This window comes from Pseudonaja textilis, unplaced genomic scaffold (genome assembly GCF_049901715.1).
Source record: "Pseudonaja textilis isolate UNSWEBS1 unplaced genomic scaffold, rPseTex1.2 PTEXSCF60, whole genome shotgun sequence".
Taxonomy (NCBI): Eukaryota; Metazoa; Chordata; class Lepidosauria; order Squamata; family Elapidae; genus Pseudonaja; species Pseudonaja textilis.
The window spans coordinates 42,256-58,435 of NW_028262965.1; the positions used below are offsets into that span (position 1 = coordinate 42,256).

The window sequence follows — 16,180 nt, forward strand, 5'->3', positions numbered from 1 at the left end:
AACTGCATTCTAACCACTGACCCATGGTGGCACAGTGGTTAGAATGCAGTATTGCAGGCTGACTCTTCCCATAGCCAGGAATTTAATCTTGAAGGGGCTCAAGGTTGACTCAGCCTTCCATCCTTCCGAGGTCGGTAAAATGAGGATCCAGATTGTTGGGGGCAACATGCTGACTGTAAACTGCTTAGAGAGGGCTGAAAAGCACTATGAAGCTGTCTATAACTGCTATTGCTAAAACTTGACACACTTTCAAAGGAACTCCATGAGGAGATACAACACTTAACTGGAGATGCTAGACAGATAAAGGATAGAGTGGAACAAATGAAAGTTTAGAAAATAAAAATTGTGAGCATCTGCAACCGAGACTTTTATGCATTCCCCTATAAAAGAAGAAATAGATAAACTGAGCCACCCAGACAGGCAGCAACTCTCCTCTTGAAAGAATGCTAAGAGCAAAGGGAAGCCGGTGAATAAAGGAACCATTTCCTTGAGCACTAGTGTCCATACTCACTCCTCAGGGCAAGATCATCTTCTTTTACCAATATCGTTGGTTTTTCAAACTTATGGATGTTATCAAACTTATTGATGTTATCCTAAAACCATCAACCAAACTATAAATAACAGTAATAAAAGGCATAAGTGGGCATTGCGATGCATCATTATTTGCTGTGTCACCATTGTTTGATTATTAAGATATTGAGATAGAAAAGCTTAAAATAACCTTACAAGACATTGATTTATTTATTTATTTTAGAATATTGCTGCTTATTTGCACATGCTGACCCAAGGTGGCTTACATGGATATAAAAACCATATAAAAGAAATAATAATAATAAATTTCCGGTCTAAATTTTCTAGCTCAGCCAAAGTCCAGTTGAATATTTCAGCAGGGTAGTGTAACACTGGAACTGCATGTGTATTAATGGCTTTAATTATGTTTCCAGGATTTAGATTTGATTTTAAAATTTTGTGGACCCTCCTGATGTAGTTGACTCTTTGACTTTTCCATTCAAGATGTTATCTGCTTCCGATGTGCCACATATTTGTAACAGTCATTCTTTGCTAATGCTTTCATGATGCTTCCATTTCCCTGTTCTATTCTATTTTTTCCATTTTTCCTTGCTGCATGGATAATAGGGCACATTCTTCAAGTCGCTGCTGAACGAAATGTATAGAGTATTGATTGATGTTCTGTGGGACTTTTCGCATACAGTTTAAGTCATCCATATATAGCAGCTAGTAGATCTTCCCATGTTGGCTTGAGACCTGGTAGCCCCGTTTTGTGTTTTATTGGATTATTCTCAGTGGAATTAATGTGATGTTGAACAGTACTGGCGAAAGTGAGTCCCTTTGAAAGATTCCTCTTCCGATGTAAACTTCCCCAATGTTCTCCCCATTTGCTGTTACAACTTTCATTTTTCAACGTTTGCTTTCAAAAATGGATAAATGTTTTTGCTGATTCCAAAGTTTTTCAGACAGGCGTTAATCCAGCTGTGGGGTAGTGAGTCAAATTTCTTCTTGTAATCAATCCACGCTATATTCAAATTCATTTTTCTTCGTCTTAAATTTTTTAGTACCATTTTGTCAATGAGCAGCTAATCTTTTGTTCCTCTTGATTTTTTAAAATTTCCTTTTTGTTCTACTGGATACAAGCTGTTTCCCATGAGATTATTGAATACCAAATTTGCTGCTATTATCATTATTATTATTATTATTAGCCACCCAATTAGAAACTATTATTAGACACTAGCCAGCATCTTCCTAAGAGAATGATATTTTTGGTATTGGAGGAAATTCCTGAGAAAACCATGGACAGCCAAGAAAGCAAATCGGTCAATCATTGAACAAATCAACTCAGAGTTCTCACTCAAAGCAGCAATAACCAGACTTAAATTATCCCACTTGGGAGAAATCATGAAAAGACCAAGCTCTCTGGAGAAGGTTCTAGTGCATGGAAACGTGAAAGGGAAAATTGTAGAGGGCGACCAGCAGGCAACGTGGATGAACTTGGTTGCAGGAGTTAAGAGTGCATCATTGGTGGACATGAAGGACCAGATTATGAACAGAAAATGAGGAGGAAAATCTATCTGTGTGGTTGCTAATAATCAATAATATAATCACTCAAAAACCCTAATTTAACACCTTGCTAAATGAACAGTTCTGAATAATATGAGAAACTCTATCTGTGATCTTTGATTGGCCAACTAAAGATGTTCACTGAACATGCATTTTACAATCCATTCTATCCTGCATAAATTTACACCCTCCATAAATTTATCCCAGACCAAATTTCATTATACTCAGTGGAACCTACACTAATGTAGGAATGCATATCTTTACTTTTTTTTTGGCTTGCCTGGTAGGATTGATAGTTACCCTGCACAAAATATAATATTTACAAAATGCTCTAAAAATTGTGGGTTTAGTAGGTTGCTATTTGATTAAATCAGGGAAAAGGAGCTCCTCCTCTTTCATAGTCCTGGACTGAGGAGTATTGTACTTAGTAAAAAAAAACAGGATTTATGGAATGGAGTAAGGAGTGTGAAGGAAAGTGGAAATGATGGAATTATGAAAATGCCTCCCTAACTTCTGCCATTTTACCTTTTCCTCCCATTCAACTTTGCCCACCAAGTCCCATGATGCTCAGAGAAAAAGTTCTCTAGTTCTCTCTGCCATAGTAGCAAAGATCTAAACAGCCACTTCTTTGCAAACGAAGCCCAAGAACCGGGTAATAAACGGACGTCGCGTTGAAGCCCTGCCTGGGCATCGTGGGGAGGAAGTTTCAACCCTGGGTGCTTCGTGGTCTCTTGACTCTTGTTCTTTGGCCAATCGAGGAGTGCTTGGCTCGGGTTGGCGGTAAGTAAAGATAGCAACAGTAAAAGGGAAGTGAAAACACATGGAAGATAAAGGCCTGATAGAAGAGCTCCTCCAAGGGACACGGAAAACGAAGCAGCTACTTTTCCCTTTCAACTTGAATTGTGTTGCCAACTTCCATTAGGTCCCACTGACAGGCAGCAACGTAGGCCTTGGTGCCACTGAAACATGATCTCTGGACATAATTACACGGCTCACTGAAACCGTGTGATTCTAATAATACCTTTTCCTATGTCACACATATTTAATTAAATGACTAAAGAACTGAAGTCAGAAACTATGTTAATGTTTCTGCTACCCTTCAAAAAGACCTTGACCATGTATCAAAATGGTCAAACAAATGGCAACTAAAAATCTCAACAAATAAATAATCTGTCCTACATAATGGCAAAAAAAAATTCAGAAGATAAAATACAGGCTCAATAGTCAAGACCTTGTTGATCATCCAAACTCTGTCAAGGATCTTGGAGTACTCATCTCTAATGACCTAAGTGCTAGAGCCCACTATAACTACATAGCCAAAAAGGTGTTAAGAGTTGTTAACCTACTCTTACGTGGCTTTTTCTCTGGTAATATTACACTAATAACTAGAGCATACAAAACATCCCTGTCCTATTGTTTCTTTTATTTTTCTTATATGTATCCATGTATTAATCACTAGGTTTTTACTTATACCTATTATCTTGTAAACAATTGACAAAAATAAATAAATAAATAATTTTTATTAAAAAAATTGATGCGCTTATCCCAAGGCAAGTGGATAACAAGACAAGGGGAATAATCTCTGTGAATTGCATAGGGCTTCTTTTGAAAAGATGAATAGACCGTAAGTGTTCCTCTCACATCCTGACAGTTAAGACTGTCTAACCAAGGTGCCCACTGAATCTGGAAGTTTTTCAAAATCTTAAACATCACAATGGTAACTGCTCCTCATATATATTTATATGGCTACGCTCAACTGTTCTATATTAAAGCTGGTTGTTGCTGTAAAACTGAAACTCCTCTCCTTGTTTTTTGCATTTGCAACGGATTTCTTTTCAGGCAGGGAGGGGAATAGAACTCCTTAGCATCAGAGCGTGTTAATAATAATATACGAAATACTAATGCTCTGATGGTCATTTAGAAAAATCCTTTTGGACTAACCAAAAGGCAATTTGGACCTGTTTTAATCTTTCCTTAACCCATTCTAAAATGGACGTGTTTTAAAAATATGTAGAAATAAGGGCAATCTTGAATCTTGGAGGGTTTCTGAACTAGCAAGGAATAACTTGCTACTTTTTTGATTTATCAGGAAAATATTTCCTGTGTAATAATATAATGCAAGGGACCAAAACTGTGGTGATCTTTTTTGATACAGAATCAGAACAAACAACATTTAAACCCATGTATTCAAGGTTTAAGTCAATGTTTACATCATGCATTGTTTCTTTGTCTGACTACAGTGCCTTTTCCTTTGGGAAATTTAAAGAAATTGACCATCTTTCCTGCCATTGGTGGAATGATGGCTTCTGATGATACATCCCTTCATCCTACTGTCCAAGAGGATAAATCATGTGGACAATGTAGGAAAAGTGAAAGCTCAAGCTACTCTCCAGGTACTCTTAGTACGAGCATCAACATCAGTCAAGACAGTAGCTGTAGAAAAAGTTCCAGGCAGTCTGGAAGTGCTCGGTTTAACTATTCCAGTGACTTTCAAGATAACACTTCAAGAACAGCTGTCCAAGGCAGCAAGAACTGTTATGTCTTGGGAACCGGTTGGGGCTCCAACCGGGTCCACTCGTTAAGCAAGTTCAACAACCGTTCCTATTGGCTGGCGTCGTTTGACAGCCGACTATAAAAAGCCGGCTGTCAAGCCAAGCCAGCCGTTGTTCGCAAGCTAGTCTGCCCCTTGGCTGGCAGACGCGACAACCACTGTTCCTTCAATAAACGTGTTAATTGCATGCCCTGGTCTAAGCCTCTCTTTCCCTTGACATACAACACTGGCGACGAGGATGGGATATAAAGGCTAGCCAGGAGCATTTTCCAAAGGAACAGGAGCCTGTCAGCGGAAGCCGCAGCCGCTTGCCGTTTTGCTTACGGAGCCATCGGACTCAGCAGCCTGTCATCGCGAAGTGAAAGCTCAGGTTAGATCTACCGGGTTAGAGAAGGCCGGGCGCTATCAGTGAAAGCGCGTCGGTTAGAGCACCACGGATAGTGAAAGTCGGGCGCTGAAGCCGCAGCCGCCCGCGCACGCGAAAAAAAAGGCGCGAAAATTCTAACGGCTGTCACTGAGCTGCAGCCCCGAGCAAGCTACGGCGCTGAGAGCCTCAGCCGCATCGATCACAATAGGGCACTAATTACAGAAGCCGTCTCTAAGTGAAGACTCCCCAGTGAAATTGCGAGCGCCTCAGCCGCCTCGCCACAAAAAAAAAAAAAAGGGCTCGAATTTTAAAGCGCTGTCAGTACAGCACCACAGCCACAGCCGCCTAGCGCTCGCAAAAGAGCACGAAAATTCAAGCGCCTCAGAAAAGCCGAAGTCCTTGAGTGAGAATAGGGCACTGTAGCCACAGCCGCCCACGCCCCCAAGCAGCATCAATCCAAGACAACGAGCTCCCAGTGAGGCAGACCAGTCTACCAAGAGACTTAGGGGACCAAAATGAATGTCAATTCAGTATTTCCCCCTTTCAAACCCGATGAGGAAAAGTGGGACTCATATAAAAATCGCTTCAACCACTTTATCAATGCCATTGGACTGGCTGAAGCTTCAGAGCAGAGGAAGAAATCCTACTTCCTCAGCTACTGTGGGGCTGTAGTATATGACACTGCCACAGCACTCCTGGCCCCACGAGAAATCGGGAATGTCCCATGGGCAGAGCTGGTGGAAACGCTATCCAACCAAGCCGAGGGGGAATCCATTAATCAATATATGGCAGCCCTGAGGACAGGTTGATAAGGAGGCCTTGGCTGCAGTAGCAGCAGTCAAAAAATTCCACGAATTTCTATTCGGACACCAATTCGAACTTATTACTGATCACAAGCCGCTTTTAGGATTATTATCAGGGGAAAAGCAAACCCCACAGATATTGTCACCTAGAATGACCAGATGGACCTTATTCCTGGCGGCGTACTCATACAAACTGGTCTATCGTCCCGGTAAAAATCTAAACAACGCTGATGCCCTCAGCCGCTGCCCCTTGCCAGCCCCAGTCGAGGACCCAGCTCCTGTGCATGCCATTTTCGATGTAAACGAACTCAAGCTGCCAGTGACTGCAGACGACATAGCATCACATTCCAAGAAGGACAGAACAATCGCCCAGGTTCTGGACTGGGTAGGGAGGGGGTGGCCGGAAACTAACTATTCAGTTGATTTCACCCCATTTAAAACTCGCCAGCTAGAGCTCTCTAAGTTGCAGGGATGCCTATTGTGGGGTACCAGAGTGGTCATACCATCCACCCTTCGCATACCCGTCCTGAAGATGCTGCACGAGGGCCATCCAGGAATCATGCGGATGAAGGCGTTAGCTCGAAGCTACGTCTGGTGGCCCGGGATGGACGATCAGATCGCCAAGTGGGTAAGCTCGTGTCGACCCTGTCAGGAATCTAGGGCAGCCCCGCCAACCGCCACACCCACAAAGTGGGAAAGTGCCAATGCCCCGTGGTCACGGCTTCACATCGACCTGGCCGGGCCAATGCACGGCAAGACCTTCTTGGTGGTCGTGGACGCCTATTCAAAATGGATAGATGTGGCCTTACTTCCCACGACCACCACACAGGCAGTTGTTAAAGCCCTGACTCACCTTTTTGTAACTCACGGACTCCCTGACACACTGGTATCCGATAATGGCCCCCAGTTCACCTCGAACGAATTTAGTAGGTATGTCACAAATCTAGGCATCAGACACGTCCTCACGGCCCCCTTCCACCCCGCCAGCAACGGGTTGGCTGAACGGGCAGTCAGATCAGCCAAGGAGGCGTTAGCCAGGTTCGGCCCAGTGGGTTGGCATTCTAAACTGTCTCAATTCCTCCTAAGCCAGCATACCACACCGTGCACAGTTACGAACAAATCCCCGGCTGAGCTGCTGATGGGGAGACGCCTGAGGACTACATTAGACAGGCTTCACACCCACTACTGTCCAGACACCCCTTTGGGGTCTGACAGTCTGGCCAGGAATTTCGCAGTTCAGGACCTAGTGTTTGCTAGGAACTACGCGGGGGACCCACTGTGGGTGGCCGGAAAAGTCGTGGCTGTCACAGGTCCGAGATCTTATCGGGTCCAACTTGAAGACGGTCGTGTGTGGCGGAGACACCTGGACCAGCTGCGGAGACGACGGAGCAGCCTGACCGGCCCAGACCCGTCTCCACCAGAAGAGCCGCGGGCGCCACCCCAAGGTCCAGCTAGGGATTCCCAGAGTGACCAACCTTCACCAACGGAGCAGAGAGAGCAGGCAGTAGACCGGGACTGCCAGCCGGGAGCAACACCGTTTATCCCCAGCGAAGGCAGAGACTTTTCCCTGGCTCCAGTTCCTGCACCGAGCCCTGTTCGCCACCCTACGTACCCTGACCAGGGGTCAGCGAACTTGTCTTCGCCCAATGAATCTCCTGAGTTACGTCGCTCGGGTCGCCAACACAGACCACCGGCGTATCTCAAAGACTATATGTGTTCCCATCTAGGGGGAAGGGGTGTTATGTCTTGGGAACCGGTTGGGGCTCCAACCGGGTCCACTCGTTAAGCAAGTTCAACAACCGTTCCTATTGGCTGGCGTCGTTTGACAGCCGACTATAAAAAGCCGGCTGTCAAGCCAAGCCAGCCGTTGTTCGCAAGCTAGTCTGCCCGTTGGCTGGCAGACGCGACAACCACTGTTCCTTCAATAAACGTGTTAATTGCATGCCCTGGTCTAAGCCTCTCTTTCCCTTGACATACAACAAGAACAGCATTTGTTTAGAAGAGAACAACTGTGGAACTTCTCAGAAGTACTTTCACAAAGTTTTTCACTCAGATTCCTCTGCAACCTCTTCAAGCGAAGAGTGTGGCAGCTTCACTATCCCATTGCTAAAGCCACTAGAAACCAAAGAGTGGAACTTTCCAGCAGAGAAAAAGGAAAATGATCTCCATACAAAAGGTAAGAAGGCAATTGGTCACTTAGAACATTGCGGTTCATTGCAGTTGGCAGGTTTCCACCGAACTACTGGCACCTAAGCCTTTCCTAAGAATCAAACCGTAGCGCCATAATTGCACTTTTGCTGAGCTACCCTGACACTTCTATACTCTAGAAAATACACTATACTTTGAGAAGTCATATGAATGGTGTTAAACATATTTAAACTCTATGTAGTTCATTGATATATTAATGTACTACTTTCAACACCCTCAGTCAGTAATTCCTCCCTCTGTGTAATGGCGGTCGTGTTGATGGGTTTAATTCACTAGTCATACAGATGTCAGTGTAACATGATTTCAATAAATAAGCTGAGGGATCGGAAGTATGGTCCAGTATATAAAAAAAGATTTGGCAAATTTGAGTTGTTCATTCCTTCATTCTTTTGAGTCAATTACTTTCACTATTTTATCATTATTTGGATATGGTGTGCAAGTTTGTGTGTGTGTGTATCCATCTGACTGTCTAGGCAGAGTTGTATAGTGGCTAGGATGCTGGGCTACCAATCCTGCTTTAGTCAAGACTGGCTGAGGAATTCTAGGAGTTGAAGTCAATGCATTTAAAATTGTCTAAATACTTTAAAATTGTCTAAATACTGTCTTAATATACAGTATAACACGAGTATAGCAGTTATGTCTTACGAAGGCTAATATTATGAGAGTTCATGTAGGATTTCTCACAATAGATCAATCAACAAACAGTTGCATCAGAGATTGACTCAAGAAATGATATAAAAGGAAGTGAATCTATGCAGTGAATACATATTTGAGCATTTGGCTCTGAGGCTTATGTAAAGTTAGGTGATTCTTACTTTGCTCAATCTTATATGCCATCTTCATATTTCTTTTAACACAGGAGGCAAAAAGTTGCCTAAAAAGAAACCTCCGCAGAAGACCTCAGAAGAAGACCATATCATCAATGCTCAGGAGAAAACTAACATGGCTTACCATCTATTGTCAGCAAGAGACCACAAAATTAAAGAACTGAAGAACAAAGTGGCTGTTCTCCAGAATAAATTGGAGACATCTACTATGGAAAATAACATGTTGAAGGGTCTTCAGTGGCAGCATTTAAAAGCAATCAAAAAATATGAAAATGCCGACATTAACCTGCCTGATCTCTTGGCCAGGCGCTCTAATGAAGTGCAGACTCTGAGAGCACTTCTCAAGAAATCTCAAGAAGAAGAGCGCAGGGCTTCCAAGAAGCTGAGAGACGTTGAGGTACAACTCTTAAAAACAACGGACTCCTTGCGGGCATTGCAGAAACTTTGTCAAGACAAGAAACTTGAAGAGAGAGAACAACTTCAGCGTAAAGTAATATCACTTACCCAAAAATTGGGTACATTACTTAGAACTACATAGTGTACCCTTCCTGGTCCCCAAACACACTCACACCTGACTGTCACCCCGGGGACTGCTACTCCCCCTCCCCCTGGTCCTGGTGACAGAGTTGCAAGGCCCCAAAACTTGTGGAGCAGACACAATACTTAAAAAACAACAACGCTGCATCGCACACATCCCCGGCATTGCCATTACTTCTGCCTGTCATCCAATTGGCTGGCGGTTACTTGTCCCATGCGGCCAAAGACCTGGGTAAATTGGTATTTGGGGAAAATGGGCAGGGACATAGGGCGAGGGCCATTATTTTTGGTTAAGCATATTATTTTCGACATTTTTCTTTCACAATGTGCGTCGATTCCCACTTCAAAAATTGTGAGTATTATAACTGAGATTGAGGATTTTCATCCTTTTGGAAACACTTGATAAAATTTCAGGTGACTTCCTTTAATTTCTAATTCAATATTGTATGATTGTAAATATTGAATAATCTTATTGGTTTATTTCTAATGTGTTTAGGATTTGGAAAAGCAGCTGTCGTTGAACACTGCTTCCTTTAGGCATCAGTTAGTAGTTGAGAAAAAAAAGATCATTGAAGCTCAGTCAATTACGGAAAATTTACAAGTAGAAATCAAGTCGTTGAAGCTAAAACTTCAGGTATTTAGACGCTTAAATTACATTTTTCTTACCACAGAAGGCATCCAAGATGCTATTCACTAAACGCTCATTTGAGGTGAGCCTACCTTTTACTGTGGGTCTTTCTTTCAGCCTGTAACTAAACTGTAGATTGGAGAAATGTATTAATTTATGTAAGGCCATTTCCACGTTACCATTTCTAGGAATGGATACTACTTGAAAAGCGTCTCCCAATATAATATGCTTTTCAAACATGTTAATGAAGGCCTGTATTGATAGAAAATTGGGGTGTGTGTGTGTGGATTGCAACTGGTCAAAACATTCACAGTTCCGGAAAAAAAAAGATATTTATCCTTCAGAATCGTTAGAAAAGAAACTATTTGGCCAAATTATGCCTAAGCAAATATTTAAAATAGAGATAAATACAATGAGATACTAGGAGGAGTTATGCAGTGAAATGTATGATCTCTGAAGAACTGACATTAATACAATAAATTATATTATCAACATACATTTAATAATGCATTTCTTTAGGAAAGAGAACGAGAACTAAGCATAACAAATATTTATGCACATCGGATACGTAAAGGTCAGCCAGAGAAAAGTGATTCCTGTTCTTCTCCAAAAGGTAAGCACCGACTTTGTTTCATACTTTATTGTGAAATAAGAAATATGATAATTCTTTGCTGTGTCAAGAAATATTTCAACTTCTATTTTCTCTTTTACAATGGCAATGCTGCATTTTGTCAGCTCATTATTTAATAGTCATCAGTGCTGATTAAGAAAGATCATTCTCATCATTCCCTCTCTAAGCAAGAGATAAGGGTTAAAAGAAGAGAAGAGTTTTATGGATATTTCCTAAGAAATCCCACTAAATTCAAAAGTGTTACAGGATTTTAGTGTATATTCTGCTATATAGATCATTGTTCGATCATATCTATCAATCAATCAATCAATCTGACTTATATTTTGATGACTTCTATACAGGAGTGGGATTCAAATTTTTTATGTTATTTTTTATGTCATGTTATTGGTTGGGTGTGGCCAACTCAATATCACTCACATCGAGGCACGCATCTCCTCGCCTGGCCTCTCAGGACTGTGGGGATGCTGCAACAGTCATAAGTGTGAAAAATGGTCATGTCACTTTTTCAGTGCCATTGTAACTTTGAATGGTCACTCGACACAAGCATAGTACCAGCAAAGGAGGGGAAAAAAAGAGGGGGGAAAAACTCCAGAGATGTTCTTGAGATAGGAAGTCTAGTCATGCCAAGAATGTAATAAGGGTTGACGGAGAGGCAGTTTCTGTAAGCAACACCGGAATGTTTCCTCTCTGCCTTCCTTACAGGATTAGGCCAGTAATTTCTTCTAACAACTGGTTCTCCGCACTGCTTAGAATGTTAACAACCGGTTCTAGCAAATAGGTGCGAACTGGTAGAAACCTATCCCTGCTTCTACAGCCTTTTAATTGGCTATAGAATTTAATTGGTTGTGCAACTGCAACTGCTTTATTCTCTCGTGGCGTGTTGCCATTTTACAAATGAGTTAAATCATATATTTTGAAGCAAAAAGTATTAATAAAAGTCCAATTTATTTATACATTTGTCAAATATATACAGCGTAGCTGCCCATTTCACTAGAGCTACATATAGCTCAAAATCATATTATTGTTGTTTCTTCCTCCAAATTATAAAGCCACACACATTTTTCCCAATCCTGCCTCCCTCACACATATTCAAAATATAGGTTGAATTAAGAAGGACAGTATGTTTCCCTCCCCTTTGTGTATCTCTTTATTTTTTAATGAAATATAGTAGTTTATCATTGCCTTGTCCCATATAGTATAAAATAATCCCCTTGCTATTGCCACTGAAGGGATTGTCTAACATCTTCCTTTCCTGCTGCTCCTTTCCAATATACACATCCTCAAATTATGGCTGTAATGGAGCTCAGAAGTTTCGTCATGTTATGATGGTAGTAAATGAAGGCACCCACATAACCAACCCCAACCTTATTTTAAAACCTTTTTTGTGGTGTTTGTTAAATGAACGTTTCAATTGTAAAGCAAATGATTATTAAGATTAAAAGGATCATTAAGGAAACATTGTGGTTGTTAAACAAGACCATGAATATGGGGAATGTTGGGGAAGAAGGTGGAGCCTCCTCGCTGACGGACCGCAGATCACGACTCTCTGTGGCTATAGTCCGTGCTCTTTCGTTGGAGAGCCCCGAACATTACGATTAGGGGCTAAAGCTGCCTTAGAGGGGCGGTGGAGTAAGGGGAAGCCGCAAGCCAGGTTGAGGGGAGCCACATCTCCCCCTCTGGGCTTGGTCTTTTTCCCCCCGAAGACAACTGCAGCAGTGGTTTAAAATGGCCACCCCGAAGAGGAGGATTCTGCTGGATTAAGATTTGTGCAGGAGGGAAGAAAGAGGTGGATGACATCTGAACCGGGACAACTGGGCAATACAATTAAACAAAAGTACCCTAGGATTAAGGTAACATGGAATTTTTAAGAAAAGAAAAGTGAGCGGCAAAATTACAAAGGGACAGGGGGGAAAAAAGAAAATATTTTTGACAGCTAAGCGGGGCTTCAAACCGGGAAAGGAAGAAGCTGGAACTAAAGATTTAACTAAATTGGACTAAAATATTTTGGGAATAAACAGGCATAAAATAAAGCTGGACTTAAGATTGTCCAAATAATAATAATAATAATAATAATAATAATAATAATAATAATAATAATAATAATAACAATAATAATAATAATAATGTTTACAAATTGGAGACTGGACTGTGCTGGAATATTGAGGTTCGAAAAACCCTAAATAAAAAAATAGGGGGAAAAGGTGAAGACTTTGTATAATGGAGAGTCCCACCTTTTGAGAAAATCTTGAGCTCAAACAAAAGGGAAAGCATCCTGTTTCTGAATGAACTTGTGTGGATATAACATTAAAGAAATATTGAAACAAAGTAAGAATCTTAGAAAGTGAAAGCAGAACCAGAATAAAGAAAAAAGCAAGGAAAGACTGACTGTGGGATTGATTGATGTTTTTGGTATAGACCCTTGGCTGGAATAACTGAGAACTTTAGAAAATTGAAAGAAGAGAGAAGGAAAGTAAAAGTGGTGTGTGTGTGTTTTTTTTGTGGACTTTAACAATCATAAAATATAAGAGTATGTAATGATGATATCTCTTTGGGAATTAAAAATGGAACTTAAAAATATGAGAGAATTACTACAGGAAAGAGGCGAATCACTTTGCTCTGTGTTAGAAAAAATGGAAATGGCGATTGAAGAACAAGAAGAAAAAGCTTCAGAGGAGGAGGAGTTGATTCAAGGAGAAGACATTTTAAATAGACAATTAACACAAGGAACACTACAAAGAAGTGGGGAAAGAAGGAAGGTTAAAAAGTTGAAATTTAAGAAGGCAATCAAAAGGGGGAATACCTGTGAAGTCAGGAAAGGCAGAAAGACCCAGCAGAAAAGGGGAAAGGAAGATATTAAGAAAGAGAGGGATATAAACTGGAATGAGAAAAGATATGGGGAAAAGAGAGGGAGGAGAAGCAGTAAGAAACAGGTGCATGAAATAAAGAAATACGGAAATAGTAAAATGTTGAAAAATTGTTTTTTCAGAGATAATGGTTGATGAATTAAAAAGGGGATTCTGCAGGGTAACAAGGGGTAATAAGAATATTTCTGCAATTAAAAATATTTAGAAAATAGGGTAATATAGATACTGATAACTCTTATTAAAAATCAAGCGGGGAAAATATGCTGCGGAATCCAAATGAAAAGATGTAATGATTATTATTGAAACTTCTTAAAAATAATGGTTTATTGGGAATCAAGATGAGGGAATAAAGGTATATTTTAATCATTGAGGTGTCACACTCAAAACAGTAAAAGGGGGGAAACCTATACTTTTTTTTTTAAGTGTTAAAATGTGTATTAATCTAGAATTTATAAAAAGAATGTGTAATGGAAAGGGAATATGACAGACTAAAGAACCAACTAAATTAATAAGTTAATATAGACTATTAAAAGCAAGGAGAGACACCGGTAATTTTTTTTATTATTATCATAATTATTATTATTAGGCAAACACATATTGCCTATCTTTATTTTTAAAATAAATATTAAAGGATTATATTTGAAATAATTGAAATGAAACAAAAAGATGTTTCACTTGAGATTAATGACAGAGGCTAGAATTAATGTGTTTGTTTCTCTCCTTACTGAAAATTTGGAATGGAAAAGGTAATAATATAATTAAGTATGCATATATGAATGTATAATTGCTGTCATATTTGTATGTAAAGGTGATGACCCAGAAATATGGTGTCCTCTAAAAAGAGATTTTTGTTTTTAATGTGAAAAACTGAATAAAATTTGTTTTAAAAAAAGAAAAGAAGGAGAGGGTGTTTCCCATCCCTTTGTGTATCTCTTTATTTTTGAAAGAAATACAGTAGTTTATCATTGCCTTGTCCCATATGGTATAAAATAGTCCCCTTGCTATTGCCACTGAAGGGATTGTCTAACATCTTCCTATCATGCTGCTCCTATCCAATATACACAGTCCTCAAATTATGACCGTAATGGAGCTCAGAAGTTTCATCATGTTATGATGCTAGTAAATGAAGGCACCCACATAACCAACCTGATTTTAAAACCTTTTTGGTGGTGTTTGTTAAATGACCGTTTCAATTGTAAAGCAAATGATTATTAAGATTAAAAGGATCATTAAGGAAACATTGTGGTTGTTAAGCAAGACCATGAATTTTTATGGCCCTTTTTGCCAGCAACCGGCTCAAAAGGCTATCTACAAGCAGAAAAACACAGCAATTTGCCATAAAGAGAGTCATGTGACAGTGGGGCGGGGGAACAGCATCAGAACTCTGGAACAAATATTTGGAGAGGAGCATCATAACTCTGAATGCAAAGCAACTGTTGGTTAAGTGAGGAATATGTGAAACTATATGGGAGAAATATGTGAACAAATTTACATCAGGGTTATCCTTCAACAGGTCCCTTGGTCAAGCCCAAGATACCATGCAGCAGAAGACCAAGAAACAGGCAACGTGGTGAAATAGCGGACTTTGTAGGAGATTCTGTCACCAGTTATAAGCCCTCATTTGCCAGATTTCCAAAGGAAAGACAAAAAGACTCCTCTTCAATTCCCAGTGAAGAAAACAGTCCCAAGATACCGCCTGGGGAAAAAAGACTTCTTTTGGAAAAACTGTTTGGTCCAAACTGCATCTTAAATACTAAATGATGGCTTGCATTGTGTGATTGAGTAGATATTGTATAGTTTCAGAACTAAGTGATATTAAATAGATATGAGATAGTATTAGAATTAAGCAGTATTAGATAATAGGTATTAGAACTAGGATGTAGTACAATAGATTGTAGATTAATACTAGATAGTATTAAAACTAGGTGATCTTAGATAGTAGGTATTATGGTAGTATTAAAACTAGGATGTATTAGATAAATGATTTTAGATAGTATGAGAACTAGGAGATATTAGTAAGTTTCTGTAGTTACTGTTGAAATTAACCATCACAAAAAACTCTATTTTGTGAACTTTTTGCACACTTTTATAAATCATAAATATAAATGGAATTTTGGAAGAGATGTTTTATGACTTATGCCTATCAATTTCTACCTCTAAATAAGATTTCCTTGAAGCCTCTTTCATTCCTACTTGAAACGAGTACAGGATTTCTTTGCAGCTTATATTCAGAAGTGTTGTTTCACCACATGAACGGAGCAAAAGACTAATTTTTTAACTTGTCAGCTATATAGTTATATTTACTAGACCATGTAGAATTAATGTTATAGGCTTTTAATTTTTAAATTTTAGTTATGTTTTTGGGCAATGTTTACACGTAAGATAATTGATACAACTGAAAGAAGATTTTCAGGTGAAACTGAATCTTCAAGAGTTTTTTGGATAAATATACAGAAAAAACACATGAAGTAATTCAGGCAACGGAAACAAAGCTTGAACTCCATTCTAACTACTGAGCCATGGTGGCATATTGCAGGTTGACTCTTCCCACAGCCAGGAGTTCAATCCAGAAACGGCTCAAGGTTGACTCAGCCTTCCATCCTTCCAAGGTCAGAAAAAAGAAGATCCAGATGGTTGGGGGCAACATGCTGACTCTGTAAACCGCTTAGAGAGGGCTGAAAAGCACTG

At 40.0% G+C, this 16,180-nt stretch overlaps 1 protein-coding gene across 1 annotated transcript; it reads left to right on the forward strand.

Annotated features, from left to right (window-relative positions):
• The first annotated feature begins 4,299 nt into the window (after window positions 1-4,299).
• LOC148123605 (lebercilin-like protein) lies at window positions 4,300-15,253 on the forward strand. Its single transcript, XM_087919236.1, has 7 exons — window positions 4,300-4,615; window positions 7,781-7,973; window positions 8,865-9,347; window positions 9,457-9,578; window positions 9,866-10,003; window positions 10,517-10,610; window positions 14,979-15,253. The coding sequence occupies exons 1-7, from the start codon at window positions 4,373-4,375 to the stop codon at window positions 15,251-15,253; spliced, it is 1,548 nt and encodes a 515-aa protein (XP_087775362.1). The 5' UTR covers window positions 4,300-4,372.
• The last annotated feature ends 927 nt before the right edge of the window (window positions 15,254-16,180 follow it).